This window comes from Phyllobates terribilis, unplaced genomic scaffold (assembly GCF_046119375.1).
Source record: "Phyllobates terribilis strain yellow unplaced genomic scaffold, ASM4611937v1 Scaffold_10__3_contigs__length_209671492, whole genome shotgun sequence".
Classification (NCBI taxonomy): Eukaryota; Metazoa; Chordata; class Amphibia; order Anura; family Dendrobatidae; genus Phyllobates; species Phyllobates terribilis.
In genome coordinates this window covers 202972306-202995966 of record NW_027362770.1, presented here as the reverse complement: position 1 = coordinate 202995966, position 23661 = coordinate 202972306, and the positions used below count along the sequence as shown (strand labels likewise).

Genomic DNA, 23661 nt, shown 5'->3' with positions numbered 1-23661 from the left:
ACCCCGGACCACCACTCACCAGGTGTATATACCCCGGACCACCACTCACCAGGTGTATAAACCCCGGACCACCACTCACCAGGTGTATAAACCCCGGACCACCACTCACCAGGTGTATAAACCCCAGACCACCACTCACCAGGTGTATAAACCCCAGACCACCACTCATCAGGTGCATATATCCCGGACCACCTCTCACTAGGTGTATATACCAGGGACCCCCACTCACCAGGTGTATATACCCCGGACCACCTCACACCAGGTGTATATACCCCGGACCCCCACTCACCAGGTGTATATACCCCGGACCCCAGTCACCAGGTGTATATACCCTGGACCCCCAATCACCAGCTGTATATACCCCGGACCCCCTCTCACATCAGGTGTATATACCCCGGACCCCCTCTCATCAGGTTTATATACCCCGGACCCCCTCTCATCAGGTTTATATACCCCGGACCACCACTCACCAGGTGTATATACCCCGGACCCCCTCTCACATCAGGTGTATATACCCCGGACCCCCTCTCACCAGGTGTATATACCCCGGACCACCACTCACCAGCTGTATATACCCCGGACCCCCATTCACCAGCTGTATATACCCCGGACCACCAGTCACCAGGTGTATATACCCCGGACCACCAGTCACCAGGTGTATAAACCCCGGACCACCAGTCACCAGGTGTATAAACCCCGGACCACCACTCACCAGGTGTATATACCCCGGACCACCACTCACCAGGTGTATATACCCCAGACCACCACTCACCAGGTGTATATACCACGGACCACCACTCACCAGGTGTATATACCCCGGACCCCCTCTCACATCAGGTGTATATACCCCGGACCCCCTCTCACATCAGGTGTATATACCCCGGACCCCCTCTCACATCAGGTGTATATACCCCGGACCACCACTCACCAGGTGTATAAACCCCGGACCACCACTCACCAGGTGTATATATCCCGGACCACCTCTCACCAGGTGTATATACCACGGACCACCACTCACCAGGTGTATAAACCCTGGACCACCACTCACCAGGTGTATAAACCCCGGACCACCACTCACCAGGTGTATAAACCCCGGACCACCACTCACCAGCTGTATATATCCCGGACCACCTCTCACTAGGTTTATATACCCCGGACCCCCACTCACCAGGTGTATATACCCCGGACCCCCACTCACCTGGTGTATATACCCCGGACCCCCACTCACCAGGTGTATATACCCCGGACCTCCTCTCACACCAGGTGTATATTCGTAGGACCACCACTCACCAGGTGTATATACCCCGGACCCCCACTCACCAGGTGTATATACCCCGGACCCCCACTCACCAGCTGTATATACCCCGGACCCGCACTCGCCAGCTGTATATACCCCAGACCACGTCTCACACCAGGTGTATAAACCCCGGACCACCACTCACCAGGTGTATATACCCCGGACCACCTCACACCAGGTGTATATACCCCGGACCCCCACTCACCAGGTGTATATACCCCGGACCCCCACTCACCAGGTGTATATACCCCGGACCCCCATTCACCAGGTGTATATACCCCGGACCCCCATTCACCAGCTGTATATACCCCGGACCCCCAGTCACCAGCTGTATATACCCCGGACCCCCAGTCACCAGGTGTATAAACCCCAGACCACCACTCACCAGGTGTATATACCCCGGACCACCACTCACCAGGTGTATATACCCCGGACCACCACTCACCAGGTGTATATACCGCGGACCACCACTCACCAGGTGTATAAACCCCGGACCACCACTCACCAGGTGTATAAACCCCGGACCACCACTCACCAGCTGTATATACCCCGGACCACCACTCACCAGCTGTATATATCCCGGACCACCTCTCACTAGGTTTATATACCCCGGACCCCCACTCACCAGGTGTATATACCCCGGACCCCCACTCACCAGGTGTATATACCCCGGACCCCCACTCACCAGGTGTATATACCCCTGACCCCCGCTCACCAGGTGTATATACCCCGGACCCCCACTCACCAGGTGTATATACCCCGGACCCTCACTCACCAGGTGTATATACCCCGGACCCCCACTCACCAGGTGTATATACCCTTGGACCCCCACTCACCAGGTGTATATACCCCGGACCCCCACTCACCAGGTGTGTAGCCCCAGGGCTCATAGTATGATGGGAAGACCCCCAGGTGACAGCCTCGTACAAACTCCTCATAGTCGAGTGGAAGGAGGGGGCTCGTGGAGGACAGGAACTCCGGGTGCACGATCACCTGAGAGACAGCAGGACAGAAATCACTGCAGGGACCCCCGGCCCCACCATCAGGAATATCAGTGCGGCAGGACCCCAATATGAGGAGAGGATCACACAGAGGTGGGGTCCGGCTACAACGAGTCACCCACCTTCACCCGGTCCGTGCGGCTGTTGAAGAGGCCGATCCGTCGGACGGTGCTGAGGATGGGGTCCGTGGAGTCGTCCATCATGTTGTGTGTGGTGATTGGAGGGAGAGACTGGCGCTGAAACCGGGGGGAAAGTGTGAACGAGGGTCAACGACACCGCAGCAGAGAGCAGAGCGCTGTACGGAAACCACGGCGCCGCACCGCTCTGCAGGACGGCGCCACACTGTGCAGATCACTGCTATATACTATACACAGCGCCGAGCATTAGTGACCAGTGAAGGAAATGATACGAGGTCACTGATTATTATACAAATATAGATCTGACCATTGTGCAAAAGTATGCAGCCCCCGAGTCACTATCATGTAGGACCACCTTTCTCTCCAGTCTTTTGGGGTCTGTCTCTCCACCTTTCTCTGCAGTCTTTTGGGGTCTGTCTCTCCACCTTTCTCTGCAGTCTTTTGGGGTCTGTCTCTCCCACCTTTCTCTGCTGCAGTCTTTTGGGGTCTGTCTCTCCAGCTTTGCCCCCTCGCTCTCGCTCAGTGATTGGATGGAGACGTCTGTGATCGGTGATTTTCACGTCTGGTCACAGATTCTCTGGGATTTGGGTCTGGACTGTGACTGCGCCGTTCACACACAGGAATATGCTCTGATCTAAACCCTCCATTGTAGCTCTGCAGGATGTTGAGGGTTGTTGTCCTGCTGGAAGGTGAACCTACACCCCGGTCTCAGGTCTTCTGCAGCCTCTAACAGATTTTCCTCCAGGATTGTCCTGTATTTAGCTCGATCCATCTTCCCATCATCTGTGACCAGCTTCCCTGTCCCTGCTGAAGAAAAGCCTCCCCACAGCAGGATGCTGCCTCCACCATGTGTGACGGTGGGGATGGTGTTTTCAGGGTGATGTGTAGTGTTAGTTTTCCAACTAATCCAGACATCAATCAATCCAGACATCAGTGTATTGGAAACCAATTGACTGTCCCACATACCTCAAATGGGACAGCATCCACCCAAAACACATTAAAAAGTCCATAGTTTACAGCCAGGCCCTCAGATATAATCTTATCTGTTCCAGTCCAGCGGACAGGGATGAACACCTAACCCACCTTAAAAAGACGTTTTTAAACCAAGGCTACAACCCCCACCTCCGTTGATGACCAGATCATTAGAGCCACGAGGATCCCTAGTAGCCAATTACTTCAGTACGGAGAAAAAGAGGAAAATAATGGTGGCCCTCTGGTGGTGATCTACAACCCACAGCTTGAGGTACTGAGAAAAACTGCTAAAAAACTTCACCACATCCTACACAAGGATGACCACCTAAAAACAATATTCAGAGACCCTCCCTTGCTGTTCTACAGGCAACCTCCAAATGTAAGAACCATCATGATCCAAAGTTCAATGCCCTCAGATACTCCAAGAGGAACTTAACCGAGCAACGTGAAGAGCTGCAAAACCTGCACCCATGGAGAGACCAAAGACCGGAAACAGATTCCCAACACACAGCAGGAATATAAGATTCCCGGGACATTCACATGTTCCTCTTCCAATGTGGTGGACTCTATGTGGGAGAAACAGGACAGAAACTAAGAGCAAGGATGAGGTCTCCTCACCACACGATTACAGATAGAAAAACCCCAGGTACCGGTGGCCAAACATTTCTGTGGTGCGGGACACAACATCAACAATATGAAAGTTGTCATATTAAAAGGCAACTTTAAATTTCAAAAACATCGAAGGGTTTGGGAATACAAACTGATTAGGGTCTTCGGCACTCTCCACACAGGAATAAATCTGTCAGGAGGATTTATGTTTCACTACGGAATCTGAGGAATCTGCTCCGGAGACGGTGAGGGCACGGGGAATCTGCTCTGGAGACAGTGAGGGCACCGGGAATCTGCTCCGGAGACGGTGAGGGCACCGGAAATCTGCTCCGGAGACGGTGAGGGCACCGGGAATCTGCTCCGGAGACGGTGAGGGCACCGGGAATCTGCTCCGGAGACGGTGAGAGCACAGAGAATCTGCTCCGGAGACAGGAGAGCACCGGGAATCTGCTCCGGAGACAGGAGAGCACCGGGAATCTGCTCCGGAGACAGGAGAGTACCAGGAATCTGCTCCGGAGACAGGAGGGCACCGGGAATCTGCTCCGGAGACAGGAGAGCACAGGGAATCCGCTCCGGAGACAGTGAAGGCATCCGGAATCTGCTCCGGAGATGGTGAGGGCACCGGGAATCTGCTCCGGAGACAGTGAGGGCACCGGGAATCTGCTCTGGAGACAGGAGAGCACAGGGAATCTGCTCCAGAGACGGTGAGGGCACCGGGAATCTGCTCCAGAGACGGTGAGGGCACCGGGAATCTGCTCCGGAGACGGTGAGGGCACCGGGAATCTGCTCCAGAGACAGGAGAGCACCGGGAATCTGTTCCAGAGACGGTAGGGGCACCGGGAATCTGCTCCGGAGATGGTGAGGGCACCGGGAATCTGCTCCGGAGACAGGAGAGCACCGGGAATCTGCTCCAGAGACGGTAGGGGCACCGGGAATCTGCTATGGAGACGGTGAGGGCACGGGGAATCTGCTCCGGAGACGGTGAGGGCACGGGGAATCTGCTCCGGAGACGGTGAGGGCACCGGGTATCTGCTCCGGAGACGGTGAGGGCACCGAGAATCTGCTCCGGAGACAGGAGAGTACCGGGAATCTGCTCCAGAGACGGTAAGGGCATCGGGAATCTGCTCCAAAGACTGTGAGGGCACGGGGAATCTGCTCTGGGCACGGGGAATCTGCTCCGGAGACGGTGAGGGCACTGGGAATCTGCTCCAGAGACGGTGAGGGCACGGGGAATCTGCTCCGGGCACGGGGAATCTGCTCCGGAGACGGTGAGGGCACCGGGAATCTGCGCCGGAGACGGTGAGGGCACCGGGAATCTGCTCCGGAGACAGTGAGGGCACCGGGAATCTGCTCCGGAGACAGTGAGGGCACTGGGAATCTGCTCCGGAGACAGTGAGGGCACTGGGAATCTGCTCCGGCGACAGTGAGGGCACCGGGAATCTACTCCGGCGACAGGAGGGCACCGGGAATCTGCTCCGGAGACAGTGGGGGCACCGGAAATCTGCTCCGGAGACAGGAGGGCACCGGGAATATGCTCCGGAGACAGTGAGGGCACCGGGAATCTGCTCCGGAGTCAGAAGGGCACCGGGAATCTGCTCCGGAGACAGTGAGGGCACCGGGAATCTGCTCCGGAGACGGGAGGGCACCGGGCATCTGCTCCGGAGTCAGGAGGGCACCAGGCCTCTGATCTTACATGGATATTGGGACCATAAAACGTTCACACCACTAATCTCATCCAATGAAGGCCTCACTCTCTGAGCTCAGTTTGCTTGTTTATATGTGAGTTCATTCTGCCTCCTCTGCTTTTCTCTTTGTGTTCCCTTTGTGTGCATATATTCATATATTTGTGTTTCTTCATATTCTTATATCATGCCTGAGGAAGGGACCTAAGTTGTCCCGAAAGCTCGCCTTGTAACATCATTTATTTTATTTTTGTTAGCCATTAAAAGGTTTCATAACTACAAGATTATCTTGTTTTTCCCATTGAGAGCAATCTTTTTTCAATTGGCCAACACGACACCAAACCACTTTTTTTCTTTTCGTTTTCCAACACACCTTGGTTTTCAGTTCATCCCTGACATGTCTGGTGGGCTCATTGGTTTTCAGTTCATCCCTAACCTGTCTGGTGGGCTCCTTGGTTTTCAGCTTTATCCCTGACCTGTCTGGTGGGCTCATTGGTTTTCAGCTTTATCCCTGACCTGTCTGATTGGCTCCTTGGTTTTCAGTTTATCCCTGACCTGTCTGGTGGGCTCCTTGGTTTTCTTGATGCTATTTGATCCCTAATGTTCTCACACAAACCTCTGAGGTCTTCACAGAACAGCTGTAGTTCTACTGAGGATAAATCACACCCGGGTGGATGCAATGTACCAATTATGTGACTTCTGGAGATGATTGATCACTCAGGATGTTATTTAGGGGCATCAGACTCCAGGGGCTGATGCACAATGTCACAATGTTCAGATTTATATTGTTAAAATATTATAAAACCTTTAAAGAAAGACTACACATACCATAAATTATTCAAAGCCATAGCTTTATTATTAACATCTGGTGATGTATTCATCTGGTATTGGTTGTTCTGGTGCTGTATACATGTACTAATGGTGGTTCTAGTGATGTTCTCATGTACTGATTATGGTTACGGTGCCATATTAATGTTCTAACCGTGGTTTTGGAGTTGTATTCATGTACTGATGGTGGTTCTAGTGATGCAATCATGTACAACAGATGGTTCTGATGACATATTCATGTAGTGATGGTGGTTCTACTGCCATATTAATGTACTAAGAGTGATTCTGGTGATGTATTTATGTACTGATGATGGTTCTGGCAATTTATTCATGTACTGATAGTGGTTCTGGTGTAATATTTATGCACTAATGGTGGTTCTGGTGATGTATTCATTTACTGATAGTGGTTCTAGTGCTGTATTCCTGTACTGATAGTGGTTCTAGTGCTGTATTCCTGTACTGATAGTGGTTCTATACACATGTTGTATAGAACCATTATATGAGCACTATATGGCACATTTATTTGGTATCATCAGTCGTGCTGCATTCAGCTCTATACATTTCCGTCATACCTGTGTGGAGAATATCGCCCTCTTCATGATGGTCAGGTCATCACGGTCCAGGATCTTGCTCATGTCGGGTATTTCACCCCTGATCAGAGAGGCATTATAAGATTACACCCCACGGGGGACACTTATCAGACAGAATTGGCAGCTCGTACCTCAGCAGCGCCTCATACAGCTTCTTCCCAAACTTCTCCTTTATAGTATGAGCGGTGTCCCTGAAACCAACACAAGGCTTATAATATGTAATAACGTCCCCCCACCCAGCGGAGGAGCTGCCGAGCAGAGGCGGACTCACCATAGCTGCTTCCTCACTGCCTGACCCTTCAGCGTCTCCACATTGAAGTTATTCGTCTTAGTCGGCATAATGAAGAAGACCACCACCGTGACGTCACTGCGGTGCACCTGCCCAAGAGGAGGGTGATAATGGACAGGTCGTAATAACCCAATAATGGAGCGTAATACCCCGAACCCACAGCCCATAGCACAACCCGCCTGTATATGGGGGGGACAGGTTGTCGGCCTGGCCCCCCATGACCTGCTCTCATATACTGGTTATAATGATGCAATGACCATTATAAGACGCCTCGTACCCGGAGCAGGAAGTTCAGTCTGGACAGAGACTCCAGGAAAATGTCCGCTCCTTTATTGGAATATTCGTACCGTCCGGCAATGAAGAAAAACAGCGTCTTCTCCAGACTGAAGTCCAGGTGTCTGCGGGGAGACAAGAAGGGTTAAAAGGGGAGAAAAATACCCCCCCCCCCATAGATCACACAGGAGAGATCCACCGGGAGAGATCAACCGACTGCTTCCTCCAAGGAACCCTCATCTGTACTGTGAGCTAATGTGCCAAAACCTCAGCTGTGACAAGTATTAGCACAAACTCACTCTGCAGCTCTGGAGGATAAGACACGATGTAACAGCAGAATAGTGAGTGCAGCTCTGGAGGTGACTGGAGGACAAGACATGATGTAACAGCAGAATAGTGAGTGCAGCTCTGGAGGTGACTGGAGGATAAGACATCATGTAACAGCAGAATAGTGACTGCAGCTCTGGAGGTGACTGGAGGATAAGGCATGATGTAACAGCAGAATAGTGAGTGCAGCTCTGGAGGTGACTGGAGGATAAGACATGATGTAACAGCAGAATAGTGAGTGCAGCTCTGGAGGTGACTGGAGGATAAGACATGAGGTAACAGCAGAATAGTGACTGCAGCTCTGGAGGTGACTGGAGGATAAGACATGATGTAACAGCAGAATAGTGACTGCAGCTCTGGAGGATAAGACATGATGTAACAGCTGAATAGTGAGTGCAGCTCTGGAGGATAAGACATGATGTAACAGCAGAATAGTGGCTGCAGCTCTGGAGGTGACTGGAGGATAAGACAGGATGTAACAGCAGAATAGTGAGTGCAGCTCTGGAGGATGACACGATGTAACAGCACAATAGTGAGTGCAGCTCTGGAGGTGACTGGAGGATGACACGATGTAACAGCAGAATAGTGAGTGCAGCTCTGGAGGATAAGACATGATGTAACAGCAGAATAGTGACTGCAGCTCTGGAGGTGACTGGAGGATAAGACATGATGTAACAGCAGAATAGTGACTGCAGCTCTGGAGGTGACGAGGATAAGACATGATGTAACAGCAGAATAGTGACTGCAGCTCTGGAGGTGACTGGAGGATAAGACATGATGTAACAGCAGAATAGTGAGTGCAGCTCTGGAGGTGACTGGAGGATGACACGATGTAACAGCAGAATAGTGAGTGCAGCTCTGGAGGTGACTGGAGTATAAGGCATGATGTAACAGCAGAATAGTGACCGCAGCTCTGGAGGTGACTGGAGGATAAAACACAATGTAACAGCAGAATAGTGACTGCAGCTTTGGAGGTGACTGGAGGATAAGACATGATGTAACCAGAATAGTGAGTGCAGCTCTGGAGGTGACTGGAGGATAAGACACGATGTAACAGCAGAATAGTGAGTGCAGCTCTGGAGGTGACTGGAGGATGACACGATGTAACAGCAGAATAGTGAGTGCAGCTCTGGAGGTGACTGGAGGATAAGACATGATGTAACAGCAGAATAGTGACTGCAGCTCTGGAGGTGACTGGAGGATAAGACATGATGTAACAGCAGAATAGTGAGTGCAGCTCTGGAGGTGACTGGAGGATAAGACATGATGTAACAGCAGAATAGTGAGTGCAGCTCTGGAGGTGACTGGAGGATAAGACATGATGTAACAGCAGAATAGTGAGTGCAGCTCTGGAGGATAAGACATGATGTAACAGCAGAATAGTGAGTGCAGCTCTGGAGGATAAGACATGATGTAACAGCAGAATAGTGAGTGCAGCTCTGGAGGTGACTGGAGGATAAGACATGATGTAACAGCAGAATAGTGAGTGCAGCTCTGGAGGTGACTGGAGGATAAGACACGATGTAACAGCAGAATAGGGACTGCAGCTCTGGAGGTAACTGGAGAAGATGTAACAGCAGAATAGCGACTGCAGCTCTGGAGGTGACTGGAGGATAAGACACGATGTAACAGCATAATAGTGACTGCAGCTCTGGAGGATAAGACACGATGTAACAGCAGAATAGTGACTGCAGCTCTGGAGGTGACTAGAGGATAAGACATGATGTAACAGCAGAATAGTGACTGCAGCTCTGGAGGTGACTGGAGGATAAAACACAATGTAACAGCAGAATAGTGACTGCAGCTCTGGAGGTGACTGGAGGATAAGACATGATGTAACCAGAATAGTGAGTGCAGCTCTGGAGGTGACTGGAGGATAAGACACGATGTAACAGCAGAATAGTGAGTGCAGCTCTGGAGGTGACTGGAGGATGACACGATGTAACAGCAGAATAGTGAGTGCAGCTCTGGAGGTGACTGGAGGATAAGACATGATGTAACAGCAGAATAGTGACTGCAGCTCTGGAGGTGACTGGAGGATAAGACATGATGTAACAGCAGAATAGTGAGTGCAGCTCTGGAGGTGACTGGAGGATAAGACATGATGTAACAGCAGAATAGTGAGTGCAGCTCTGGAGGTGACTGGAGGATAAGACATGATGTAACAGCAGAATAGTGAGTGCAGCTCTGGAGGTGACTGGAGGATAAGACATGATGTAACAGCAGAATAGTGAGTGCAGCTCTGGAGGATAAGACATGATGTAACAGCAGAATAGTGAGTGCAGCTCTGGAGGTGACTGGAGGACAATACATGATGTAACAGCAGAATAGTGAGTGCAGCTCTAGAGGACATGTGACTATTCTGGGTGGTCAGATCCGTCCCCTCGTACCCGTAGAAGTGTCCGCGGATGAACTCCTGGATCCGGGCCTTGTACAGGGAGTGCAGGTTCTGGAATTCGTGCGTGGCGGAAAACTTCTTGATGTTGAGCCCATTGGGGGTGATGACATCTGTGGGTGCAGAGCAGTTGGACAATTATTGCTGGCGGTCAGTGATGTTTTGCTGGGCAAATTTCTGCTCCACGCCGTGTGCTCTGCTCCGTTCGCTGTGTTCCGCTTCGCATCGTGTGCTCCGCTCTGCACGGTGTGTTCTGCTCAGCGCGTGTGTTCCGCTCTGTGTCATGTGCTCCGCTTGGTGTGCTCCGCTCCGTGCCGTGCACTCCATTCCGCTCTGCGCTGTGTGCTCCGCGCTGTGTGCTCTGCGACATGTGTTCCGTGCCGTATATTCCGCTCCGTGTGCTTTGCTTCGCTCGGTGTGCTCTGCTCCGCCCCGTGTGCTCTGCTCCGCCCCGTGTGCTCTGCTCCGCCCCGTGTGCTCCGCTCTGCGTGGTGTGTTTTGCTCCGCTCTGTGTGCTACGCGCCATGTGCTTCGCTCCGCCCGGTGAGCTCCACTCCGCGCTGTGTGCTCTGCTCCGCCCCGTGTGCTCCTCTCTGCGTGGTGTGTTTTGCTCCGCTCGGTGTGCTACGCGCCATGTGCTCCGCTCCGCCCGGTGAGCTCCACTCCGCGCTGTGTGCTCCGCCCCGCGTGGTCCGCTCTGTGCAGTGTGTTTTGCTCCGCCCAATGTGCTCTGCTCCGCCCACTGTGCTTTGCTCCGCCCCGTGTTCTTCGCTCTGCGCGATGTGTTTTGCTCCACTCGGTGTGTTCCGCGCCGTGTGCTCCGCTCTACCCGGTGAGCTCCGCTCTGCGCTGTGTGCTCTGCTCCGCCTCGTGTGCTCCGCTCTGCGCGGTGTGTTTTGCTCCACTTGGTGTGTTCCGCGCCGTGTGCTCTGCTCTGCTCGGTGAGCTCTGCTCTGCGCTGTGTGCTCCGCTCTGTCCAGTGTGCTCCGCTTTGCTCCACCTGTGAGCTCCGCACTGTGTGCTCCGCTCTGCGCGGTGTTTTTTTCTCCGCTCGGTGTTCTCCGCGCCGTGTGCTCCACTCTGCCCGGTGAGCTCCGCGCTGTGTGCTCCGCTTTGCGTGGTGTGCTTTGCTCCGCCCATGAGCTCCGCTTCGCGCTGTGTGCTCTGCTCCGCCCCGTGTGCTCCGCTCTGCGCGGTGTGTTTTGCTCCGCTCGGTGTGCTCCACGCCATGTTCTCCGCTCGTGAGCTCCGCTCTGTGCTGTGTGCTCCGCTTTGTCTGGTGTGCTCCGCTTTGCGTGGTATGCTTTGTTCCACCCTTGAGCTCCGCCCCGCGCATTGTGCTCCTCTCTGTGTTCTCCGCGCCGTTTGCTCCACTCTGCCAGTGAGCTCCACTCTGCCCAGTGTGCTCCGCTCTGAGCGGTGTGTTTTGCTCTGCTCGGTGTGCTCCGCGCCGTGTGCTCCGCCCGTGAGCTCCGCTCTGCGCGGTTGTTTTGCTCCGCTCGGTGTTCTCTGCGCCGTGTGCTCCGCTAAGCGCTGTGTGCTCCGGCCCGCCCCGTGTGCTCCGCTCTGCGTGGTGTGTTTGGCTCCGCTCTGGCCCGTGTGCTCCGCGCCGCGTGCTCCGCGCTGTGTGCTCCGCTCTGCGCGGTGTGTTTTGCTCCGCTGTGTGCTCCACCCGTGAGCTCCGCTCTGCGCTGTGTGCTCCGCTCTGTGTGGTGTGTTTTGCTCCGCTCAGTGTGCTCCACGCCGTGTGCTCCGCCCGTGAGCTCCGCTCTGCTCTGCGCAGTGTGTTTTGCTCCGCTTGGTGTTCTCCGCATTGTGTGCTCTGCCCCGTGTGCTCTACTCTGCGTGGTGTGTTTTGCTCCGCGCCGTGTGCTCTGCTCCGCGCTGTGTGCTCCGCTCTGTGCGGTGTGTTTTGCTCCGCTCAGTGTGCTCCACGCCGTGTGCTCTGCTCTGTGCAGTGTGTTTTGCTCCGCTCGGTGTGCTCCGCGCCGTGTGCTCTGCTCCGCGCCGTGTGCTCAGCGCTGTGTGCTCCGCCCGTGAGCTCCGCTCCGCACTGTGTGCTCCGCTGTACGTGGTGTGTTTTGCTCCGCTCGGTGTGCTCCGCTCTGCATGGTGTGTTTTGCTCCGCTCGGTGTGCTCCGCTCTGCGCGGTGTGTTTTGCTCCGCTCAGTATGCTCCGCTCTGCGCGGTGTGTTTTGCTCCACTCGGTGTGCTCCGCTCTGCGCGGTGTGTTTTGCTCCGCTCGGTGTGCTCCGTGCCGAGTGCTCCGCCCGTGAGCTCCGCTCCGCGCTGTGTGCTCCGCTCTGCGTGGTGTGTTTTGCTCGGCTCGGTGTGTTTTGCTCCACTCGGTGTGCTCCGCTCTGCGCGGTGTGTTTTGCTCCACTCGGTGTGCTCCGCTCTGCACGGTGTGTTTTGCTCCGCTCGGTGTGCTCCGTGCCGTGTGCTCCGCCCCGCGCTGTGTGCTCCGCTCTGCACGGTGTGTTTTGCTCCGCTCGGTGTGCTCCGCGCCGTGTGTTCCGCTCTGCGCGGTGTGTTTTGCGCCGCTCGGTGTGCTCCGCTCTGCACGCTGTGTTTTGCTCCGCTCGGTGTGTTTTGCTCTGCTTGGTGTGCTCCGCCCATGAGCTCCGCTCTGCGCGGTGTGCTCCGCTCTACGTGGTGTGTTTTTCTCCACTCGGTGTGCTCCGCTCTGCGCGGTGTATTTTGCTCCGCTCGGTGTGCTCCGAGCCGTGTGCTCCACCCATGAGCTCCGCTCCGCGCTGTGTGCTCCACTCTACATGGTGTGTTTTGCTCCGCTTGGTGTGCTCCGCTCAGCGCGGTGTGTTTTGCTCCGCTCTGCGCGGTGTGTTTTGCTCCGCGCTGTGTGCTCTGCTCTACGTGGTGTGTTTTGCTCCGCTCGGTGTGCTCCGCACTGCGCGGTGTGTTTTGCTCCGCTCGATGTGCTCCGCGCCGTGTGCTCCGCCCGTGAGCTCTGTTCCACGCTGTGTGCTCCGCTCTACGTGGTGTGTTTTGCTCCGCTCGGTGTGCTCCGCTCTGCACGGTGTGTTTTGCTCCGCTCGGTGTGCTCCGCTCTGCAGGGTGTGTTTTGCTCCGCTCGGTGTGCTCCGCGCTGTGTGCTCTGCCCGTGAGCTCTGCTCCGCGCTGTGTGCTCCGCTCTACGTGGTGTGTTTTGCTCCACTTGGTGTGCTCCGCTCTGCGCGGTGTGTTTTGCTCGGTGTGCTCCGCTCTGCGCGGTGTGTTTTGCTCCGCTCTGTGCGGTGTGTTTTGCTCCGCTCGGCGTGCTCCGCTCTGCGCGGTGTGTTTTGCTCCGCTCGGCGTGCTCCGCTTGGTGTGCTCCGCTCGGCGTGGTGTGTTTTGCTCCGCTCGGCGTGCTCCGCTTGGTGTGCTCCGCTCGGCGTGCTCAGCGTCACCTGCTTTCCTCTTCAGCATGTGCTCGGCCTCGATCCCGGTGATCTGGGACACGGTGGTGAAGATGTGGGCGCAGTGCGCGGCGGCGCGCTCCATGCAGTAGTGGTGTGTTTTGCTCCGCTCGGTGTGCTCCGCTCTGCGTGGTGTGTTTTGCTCCGCTCTGTGCGGTGTGTTTTGCTCCGCTCTGCGCGGTGTGTTTTGCTCCGCTCGGCGTGCTCCGCTCTGCACGGTGTGTTTTGCTCCTCTCGGTGTGCTCTGCGTGGCGTGTTTTGCTCCGCTCGGTGTGCTCCGCTCTGCAGGGTGTGTTTTGCTCCGCTCGGTGTGCTCCGCGCTGTGTGCTCTGCCCGTGAGCTCTGCTCCGCGCTGTGTGCTCCGCTCTACGTGGTGTGTTTTGCTCCGCTTGGTGTGCTCCGCTCTGCACGGTGTGTTTTGCTCCACTTGGTGTGCTCCGCTCTGCGCGGTGTGTTTTGCTCCGCTCGGTGTGCTCCGTGCCGAGTGCTCCGCCCGTGAGCTCCGCTCCGCGCTGTGTGCTCCGCTCTACGTGGTGTGTTTTGCTCCGCTCGGTGTGCTCCGCTCTGCACGGTGTGTTTTGCTCGGCTCGGTGTGTTTTGCTCCTCTCGGTGTGCTCCGCTCTACGTGGTGTGTTTTGCTCCTCTAGGTGTGCTCCGCTCTGCACGGTGTGTTTTGCTCGGCTCGGTGTGTTTTGCTCCACTCGGTGTGCTCCGCTCTGCGCGGTGTGTTTTGCTCCACTCGGTGTGCTCCGCTCTGCGCGGTGTGTTTTGCTCCACTCGGTGTGCTCCGCTCTGCGCGGTGTGTTTTGCTCCGCTCGGTGTGCTCCGTGCCGAGTGCTCCGCCCGTGAGCTCCGCTCCGCGCTGTGTGCTCCGCTCTACGTGGTGTGTTTTGCTCCGCTCGGTGTGCTCCGCTCTGCACGGTGTGTTTTGCTCGGCTCGGTGTGTTTTGCTCCTCTCGGTGTGCTCCGCTCTACGTGGTGTGTTTTGCTCCTCTCGGTGTGCTCCGCTCTGCACGGTGTGTTTTGCTCCTCTCGGTGTGCTCCGCTCTGCACGGTGTGTTTTGCTCCACTCGGTGTGCTCCGCTCTGCGCGGTGTGTTTTGCTCCACTCGGTGTGCTCCGCTCTGCACGGTGTGTTTTGCTCCGCTCGGTGTGCTCCGTGCCGTGTGCTCCGCCCCGCGCTGTGTGCTCCGCTCTACGTGGTGTGTTTTGCTCCGCTCGGTGTGCTCCGCGCCGTGTGTTCCGCTCTGCGCGGTGTGTTTTGCGCCGCTCGGTGTGCTCCGCTCTGCACGCTGTGTTTTGCTCCGCTCGGTGTGTTTTGCTCTGCTTGGTGTGCTCCGCCCATGAGCTCCGCTCTGCGCGGTGTGCTCCGCTCTACGTGGTGTGTTTTTCTCCACTCGGTGTGCTCCGCTCTGCGCGGTGTATTTTGCTCCGCTCGGTGTGCTCCGAGCCGTGTGCTCCACCCATGAGCTCCGCTCCGCGCTGTGTGCTCCACTCTACATGGTGTGTTTTGCTCCGCTCGGTGTGCTCCGCTCAGCGCGGTGTGTTTTGCTCCGCTCTGCGCGGTGTGTTTTGCTCCGCGCTGGGTGCTCTGCTCTACGTGGTGTGTTTTGCTCCGCTCGGTGTGCTCCGCACTGCGCGGTGTGTTTTGCTCCGCTCGGTGTGCTCCGCGCCGTGTGCTCCGCCCGTGAGCTCTGTTCCACGCTGTGTGCTCCGCTCTACGTGGTGTGTTTTGCTCCGCTGGGTGTGCTCCGCTCTGCACGGTGTGTTTTGCTCCGCTCGGTGTGCTCCGCTCTGCAGGGTGTGTTTTGCTCCGCTCGGTGTGCTCCGCGCTGTGTGCTCTGCCCGTGAGCTCTGCTCCGCGCTGTGTGCTCCGCTCTACGTGGTGTGTTTTGCTCCACTTGGTGTGCTCCGCTCTGCGCGGTGTGTTTTGCTCGGTGTGCTCCGCTCTGCGCGGTGTGTTTTGCTCCGCTCTGTGCGGTGTGTTTTGCTCCGCTCGGCGTGCTCCGCTCTGCGCGGTGTGTTTTGCTCCGCTCGGCGTGCTCCGCTTGGTGTGCTCCGCTCGGCGTGGTGTGTTTTGCTCCGCTCGGCGTGCTCCGCTTGGTGTGCTCCGCTCGGCGTGCTCGGCGTCACCTGCTTTCCTCTTCAGCATGTGCTCGGCCTCGATCCCGGTGATCTGGGACACGGTGGTGAAGACGTGGGCGCAGTGCGCGGCGGCGCGCTCCATGCAGTAGTGGTGTGTTTTGCTCCGCTCGGTGTGCTCCGCTCTGCGTGGTGTGTTTTGCTCCGCTCTGTGCGGTGTGTTTTGCTCCGCTCTGCGCGGTTTGTTTTGCTCCGCTCGGCGTGCTCCGCTCTGCACGGTGTGTTTTGCTCCTCTCGGTGTGCTCTGCGTGGCGTGTTTTGCTCCGCTCGGTGTGCTCCGCTCTGCAGGGTGTGTTTTGCTCCGCTCGGTGTGCTCCGCGCTGTGTGCTCTGCCCGTGAGCTCTGCTCCGCGCTGTGTGCTCCGCTCTACGTGGTGTGTTTTGCTCCGCTTGGTGTGCTCCGCTCTGCACGGTGTGTTTTGCTCCACTTGGTGTGCTCCGCTCTGCGTGGTGTGTTTTGCTCCGCTCGGCGTGCTCCGCTTGGTGTGCTCCGCTCGGCGTGCTCGGCGTCACCCACTTTCCTCTTCAGCATGTGCTCGGCCTCGATCCCGGTGATCTGGGACACGGTGGTGAAGACGTGGGCGCAGTGCGCGGCGGCGCGCTCCATGCAGTAGTGGTGTGTTTTGCTCCGCTCGGTGTGCTCCGCTCTGCGTGGTGTGTTTTGCTCCGCTCTGCATGGTGTGTTTTGCTCCGCTCTGCGCGGTGTGTTTTGCTCCGCTCGGCGTGCTCCGCTCTGCACGGTGTGTTTTGCTCCTCTCGGTGTGCTCTGCGTGGCGTGTTTTGCTCCGCTCGGTGTGCTCCGCTCTGCAGGGTGTGTTTTGCTCCGCTCGGTGTGCTCCGCTCTGCAGGGTGTGTTTTGCTCCGCTCGGTGTGCTCCGCGCTGTGTGCTCTGCCCGTGAGCTCTGCTCCGCGCTGTGTGCTCCGCTCTACGTGGTGTGTTTTGCTCCTCTCGGTGTGCTCTGCAGGGTGTGTTTTGCTCCTCTCGGTGTGCTCTGCAGGGTGTGTTTTGCTCCTCTCGGTGTGCTCTGCAGGGTGTGTTTTGCTCCGCTCGGTGTGCTCCGCTCTGCACGGTGTGTTTTGCTCCTCTCGGTGTGCTCCGCGCTGTGTGCTCTGCCCGTGAGCTCTGCTCCGCTCGGCGTGCTCCGCTCTGCGCGGTGTGTTTTGCTCTGCGCGGTGTGTTTTGCTCCGCTCGGCGTGCTCCGCTTGGTGTGCTCCGCTCGGCGTGCTCCGCTCGGCGTGCTCGGCGTCACCTGCTTTCCTCTTCAGCATGTGCTCGGCCTCGATCCCGGTGATCTGGGACACGGTGGTGAAGACGTGGGCGCAGTGCGCGGCGGCGCGCTCCATGCAGTAGCGGTGGTAGATCTGTCGTTCTCCGGCTTCTTTGTCGATATCAAACTGAAACAGAGAAGGAGCCGTTAGCTGCAATGAGGCGCGAGGCAGCGGCCGCCTCCGTCCTGTCAATCATCTGCGGCGCTCGGCTCGGGGCCTCATCGCTCGGACTTCTCCCCGTGTCAGCGCTCAGTTATCGGACGCCTCTGACATTTGCGCTGTGCAGTCGCGGTGCTCGGACGCTCCGCTGTGCCGCCGCCATTTATCAAGTAACTTTCTGACAGATGATAACATTTTCAATTGGATCCGATTCTTAACGAGAGACGTCCGGGGCCGACGAAAGGTCAGCGAGGCCCAAAGGCCACGGAGGGAGCAAGCTCTGCGCTGAGCGCTGAGGCCGGAGCTGCTCCGCCACCTGCGAAGGTCAGACGAGTCATCCCCGTACGAGCTGCCTCCGCCACACCGACGGCAGAGCATTTAACCTTTAAAGGCTGAAATCCTACAAAGAGCAGCCCCCCCGCGTCTGATCCTACTCATCGCCCGCCGCATCTGATCCTACTCATCGCCCTCCACATCTGATTGCACTCGTCGCCCCCCCAAGCGTCTGATCCCACTCGCCCCCCCAAGCGTCTGATCCCACTCGCCCCCCCAAACGTCTGATCCCACTTTTTGTCCCCCGCATTTGATCCCTCTCTTCGCCCCCCCAAGCGTCTGATCCCACTCGTCGCCCCCCCAAGAGTCTGATCCCACTCGTCCCCTTCCAAACGTCTGATCCCACTCGTCCCCCGCATCTGATCCCTCTCTTCACCCCCCAAGCGTCTGATCCCACTCGTCGCCCCCCCAAGCGTCTGATCCCACTCATCCCCCTCCTAACGTCTGATCCCACTCATTGTCCCCTGCGTATGATCCCACTTTTCGCCCCCCCAAGCGTCTGATCCCACTCGTCCCCCCCAAACGTCTGATCCCACTCGTCCCCCCCCAAACGTCTGATCCCACTCTTCGCTCCCCCAAGCGTCTGATCCCACTCATCGCCCCCCCAAACGTCTGATCCCACTCGTCACCCTCCAAACGTCTGATCCCACTCGTTGTCCCCCGCATCTGATCCCTCTCTCCTCGCCCCAAGCGTCTGATCCCACTCGCCCCCCAAGCGTCTGATCCCACTCGTCCCCCCCAAACATCTGATCCCACTCGCCCCCCCTAAACATCTGATCCCACTCTTCGCTCCCCCAACCGTCTGATCCCACTCGTCGCCCCCCCAAGCGTCTGATCCCACTCGTCCCCCTCCAAACGTCTGATCCCACTCGTCCCCCTCCAAACGTCTGATCCCACTCTTCGCCCCCCCAAACGTCTGATCCCACTCGTCCCCCCCAAACGTCTGATCCCACTCGTCCCCCCCCAAACGTCTGATCCCACTCTTCGCTCCCCCAAGCGTCTGATCCCACTCATCGCCCCTCCAAACGTCTGATCCCACTCGTCCCCCTCCAAACGTCTGATCCCACTCTTCGCCCCCCCAAGCGTCTGATCCCACTCGTCCCCCCCAAACGTCTGATCCCACTCGTCCCCCCCCCAAACGTCTGATCCCACTCTTCGCTCCCCCAAGCGTCTGATCCCACTCATCGCCCCCCCAAACGTCTGATCCCACTCGTCACCCTCCAAACGTCTGATCCCACTCTTCGCCCCCCCAAACGTCTGATCCCACTCGTCCCCCCCAAGAGTCTGATCCCACTCGTCCCCCTCCAAACGTCTGATCCCACTCGTTGTCCCCCGCATCTGATCCCTCTCTCCTCGCCCCAAGCGTCTGATCCCACTCGCCCCCCAAGCGTCTGATCCCACTCGTCCCCCCCAAACATCTGATCCCACTCGCCCCCCCTAAACATCTGATCCCACTCTTCGCTCCCCCAACCGTCTGATCCCACTCGTCGCCCCCCCAAGCGTCTGATCCCACTCGTCCCCCTCCAAACGTCTGATCCCACTCGTCCCCCTCCAAACGTCTGATCCCACTCGTCCCCCTCCAAACGTCTGATCCCACTCTTCGCCCCCCCAAACGTCTGATCCCACTCGTCCCCCCCAAACGTCTGATCCCACTCTTCGCCCCCCCAATCTTCTGATCCCACTCGTCACCCCCCAAGCGTCTGATCCCACTCATCGCCCCCCCAAGTGTCTGATCCCACTCATCCCCCTCCAAACGTCTGATCCCACTCTTCGCCCCCCCAAGCGTCTGATCCCACTCGTCCCCCCCAAGCGTCTGATCCCACTCGTCCCCCCCAAGCGTCTGATCCCACTCGTCCCCCCCAAGCGTCTGATCCCACTCGTCCCCCCCAAGCGTCTGATCCCACTCGTCCCCCCCAAGCGTCTGATCCCACTCGTCCCCCCCAAGCGTCTGATCCCACTCGTCCCCCCCAAGCGTCTGATCCCACTCGTCCCCCCCAAGCGTCTGATCCCACTCGCCCCCCCCAAACGTCTGATCCCACTCTTCGCCCCCCCCGCGTCTGATCCCACTCGTCCCCCCCAAACGTCTGATCCCACTCGTCCCCCCCAAGCGTCTGATCCCACTCGTCCCCCCCAAGCGTCTGATCCCACTCGTCCCCCCCAAGCGTCTGATCCCACTCGCCCCCTCCAAACGTCTGATCCCACTCTTCGCCCCCCCAAGCGTCTGATCCCACTCTTCGCCCCCCCAAGCGTCTGATCCCACTCGTCCCCCCCAAGCGTCTGATCCCACTCGTCCCCCCCAAGCGTCTGATCCCACTCGTCCCCCCCAAGCGTCTGATCCCACTCGTCCCCCCCAAGCGTCTGATCCCACTCTTCGCCCCCCCCAATCGTCTGATCCCACTCGTCGCCCCACCAAGCGTCTGATCCCACTCGTCCCCCTCCAAACGTCTGATCCCACTCTTCGCCCCCCCGCGTCTGATCCTACTCGTCGCCCCCCCCAGCGTCTGATCCCACTCGTCGCCCCCCCCCCGCTTCTGATCCCACTCGTCGCCCTCCCCCCACGTCTGATCCCACTCGTCACCCCCCAATTTCTGATCCCACATATTGCCCCACGACCGGGCTGCGAGAGACGGGCAATAATCATGATGGCGGACGATACCAGCGCTGACCTGTCTGAGCCCTGCTGACTGCACTGGCTCCACACAGGCTCGGACTCTGATGCTTTCCTGTTAGCTCTCAGGCTGCGCACTGCGGCTCTGCTACACCGGTGGAGATCCGGCTCCTGGCCCCTCACCTGGTCCAGTTTGTTGTAGAAGTCCACGTTGGCGGCGCACAGGTATCGCCCCAGCAGGGTGGCGTGGGTGGTGAAGATTGTAGCCACGGGCAGTTTGTGGAATCGGCACAGGATGAGCCCGGCGCCGGCCTGCCACTCATGGAAGTGAGCGATGACGTTAGGCCGGTCCTGGAGCTGCTCGGTCAGCTGAAAGAAACACCGCAGACATCACCCCAGGGTGGTACTGGGATTGTGAGGGTGGTAGTACAGAGATAGTGGGGGTGGTGGTACTGGGATTGTGAGGGCAGTAGTATGTGGATGGTGGTATTGGGATGTTGAGGGTAGTACAGGCATGTTGGTGGTAGTACTGGGATGTTGGGGGTGGTAGTACTGGGATGTTGGGGGTGGTAGTACTGGGATGATGGGGGTGGTAGTACAGGGATGCTGGGGGTGGTAGTACAGGCATGTTGGGGGTGGTAGTAATGGGATGCTGGGGGTGGTAGTACTGGGATGCTGGGGGTGGTAGTACTGGGATGCTGGGGGTGGTAGTACTGGGATGCTGGGGGTGGTAGTACAGGCATGTTGGGGGTGGTAGTAATGGAATGCTGGGGGTGGTAGTACAGGCATGTTGGGGGTGGTAGTACAGGCATGTTGGGGGTGGTAGTACCGGGATGTTGGGGGTGGTAGTACCGGGATGCTGGGGGTGGTAGTACTGGGATGCTGGGGGTGGTAGTACTGGGATGCTGGGGGTGGTAGTACAGGCATGTTGGGGGTGGTAGTACCGGGATGCTGGGGGTGGTAGTACCGGGATGCTGGGGGTGGTAGTACCGGGATGCTGGGGGTGGTAGTACCGGGATGCTGGGGGTGGTAGTACTGGGATGCTGGGGGTGGTAGTACCGGGATGTTGGGGTGGTAGTACCGGAATGCTGGGGGTGGTAGTAATGGGATGCTGGGGGTGGTAGTACTGGAATGCTGGGGGTGGTAGTACCGGGATGTTGGGGTGGTAGTACCGGAATGCTGGGGGTGGTAGTACCGGGATGTTGGGGGTGGTAGTACCGGGATGCTGGGGGTGGTAGTACCGGGATGTTGGGGGTGGTAGTACCGGGATGCTGGGGGTGGTAGTACCGGGATGCTGGGGGTGGTAGTGCTGGGATGTTGGGGGTGGTAGTACCGGGATGCTGGGGGTGGTAGTACTGGGATGCTGGGGGTGGTAGTACTGGGATTCTGGGGGTGGTACTACAGGGATGTTGAGGGTGGTAGTACTGGAATGCTGGGGGTGGTAGTACTGGGATGTTGGGGGTGGTAGTACCGGGATGCTGGGGGTGGTAGTACCGGGATGCTGGGGGTGGTAGTACCGGGATGCTGGGGGTGGTAGTACCGGGATGTTGGGGGTGGTAGTACCGGGATGCTGGAGGTGGTAGTACCGGAATGCTGGGGGTGGTAGTGCCGGGATGCTGGGGGTGGTAGTGCCGGGATGCTGGGGGTGGTAGTGCCGGGATGCTGGGGGTGGTAGTGCCGGGATGCTGGGGGTGGTAGTGCCGGGATGCTGGGGGTGGTAGTGCCGTGATGCTGGGGGTGGTAGTGCCGGGATGCTGGGGGTGGTAGTGCCGGGATGCTGGGGGTGGTAGTGCTGGGATGTTGGGGGTGGTAGTACTGGGATGCTGGGGGTGGTACTACAGGGATGTTGAGGGTGGTAGTACTGGAATGCTGGGGGTGGTAGTACTCTGGGGATGACGTCAGGACTCGCCTCTTTCAGGAACCATGCTGACAGTGACCCGAGCAGTAGCGCATCATTGGCCTCTCGGTCTTGGTACGGGATCCCCACGTTACAGGCCTCCCAGAATTCCCCTTTCCATCTGTCCAGGTTCCAGGCCGCGGAGCCGATGTCAAACAGCAGGACGTACGGGCTGCCCTCGATGAGCCAGCGGCCGAAGTACAGCTGCGGAGCCAATCACAGGCCGCGTTACTCTCCCAGTGTAGGGGCGTGGCGGCGGAGTTCTGCCCCCGCAGGGTAATGGGGCAACTGTGACTGCTCTTGCTGGATGATGGGGTAACTGACTGCTCCCCCGCAGGGTGATAGGGTAACTGCAGCTGCGTCTGCAGGGTGATAGGGTAACTGCAGCTGCCACCACAGAGTGATAGGGTAACTGCAGCGGCCCTCACAGGGTGATGGGGTAACTGATTGCTGCATCCGCAGGATGATAGGGTAACTGCAGCTGCCCTCACAGGGTGATGGGGTAACTGTGGCTGCCCCTGTGGGGTGAAGGGGTAACTGTGATTGACCCCACAGGGTTATGGGGTAACTGATGGCTGCTCCCGGGGGGTGATGTGGTAACTGCGATTGCCGCTGCAGGGTGATTGAGTAACTGACCGGTGCCCCCACAGGGTGATAGGGTAAGTGAGATTGCCCCCAGGGAGTTATGGGGTAACTGCGATAGCCCCTGCAGGGTGATAGAGTAACTGACCACTGCCCCCGCAGGGTAATAGGGTAAGTGCGATTGCTCCCAGGGGTTGATGGGGTAACCCACCACTGCCCCTGCAGGATGACAGGGCAATTGCAGCTGCACCCGCAGGGTGATGGGGTAACCCACCACTGCCCCCGCAGGATGATAGGGCAATTGCAGCTGCACCCGCAGGGTGATGGGGTAACTGCAGCTGCACCCACAGGGTGATGGGGTAACTGCAGCTGCGCCCAACCTTCTCTGCTGCCGTCAGGATCGGGGGTCAGGCGGACCACTTCCATTCATCGCCATTTTCATGACCTCTGCTTGCAGTCAGTGACGAGGAACATTCAGGCTTTTTGCTTCTTCGTCGTGGGCACATTTTCTCCTATGGATGAAGTGGCTCTGTGGATTCGCAACAATGTATCAGCGCAGGTCAGAGACACAGCTAGAAGTCTAGGATGTGTGTGCAGCTTTCAGAAACCACACTGATACATTGTGACAGACCCACAGCTGTGTGACTACGATTGTGTCCACGAGAAGGTTTCTATGCATTAATAGCAGAGATGTGAAGACGTGACCCAGAATGTGGGTGACCCTGAGCGCCGCCCGTCCCTCCGCATGGAACGCACATCACGGCTTGGGGAGTAATTGGATACTTGTCATCAGTAATGGGATCTTCAGCGACTAATTCATATCCTGGAAATAAAAAGGTCGGAGTGTGGGGAGTAAT

General features: G+C 57.6%; 1 protein-coding gene across 1 annotated transcript in view; it reads right to left on the bottom strand.

Annotated features, from left to right (window-relative positions):
• GYS2 (glycogen synthase 2) overlaps nucleotides 1–23661 on the bottom strand; it is a 234890-nt gene that overhangs the window by 62141 nt on the left and 149088 nt on the right. Inside the window, exons 3-12 of the mRNA XM_073649487.1 lie at nucleotides 22235–22426; nucleotides 20509–20694; nucleotides 17207–17351; nucleotides 10396–10513; nucleotides 7683–7803; nucleotides 7388–7494; nucleotides 7248–7307; nucleotides 7099–7177; nucleotides 2421–2534; nucleotides 2164–2290 (exon numbers count right to left, since the gene is read on the bottom strand). Coding sequence (XP_073505588.1) covers nucleotides 2164–2290; nucleotides 2421–2534; nucleotides 7099–7177; nucleotides 7248–7307; nucleotides 7388–7494; nucleotides 7683–7803; nucleotides 10396–10513; nucleotides 17207–17351; nucleotides 20509–20694; nucleotides 22235–22426 — 1249 coding nt within the window. The remainder of the gene's footprint in view (nucleotides 1–2163; nucleotides 2291–2420; nucleotides 2535–7098; nucleotides 7178–7247; nucleotides 7308–7387; nucleotides 7495–7682; nucleotides 7804–10395; nucleotides 10514–17206; nucleotides 17352–20508; nucleotides 20695–22234; nucleotides 22427–23661) is intronic.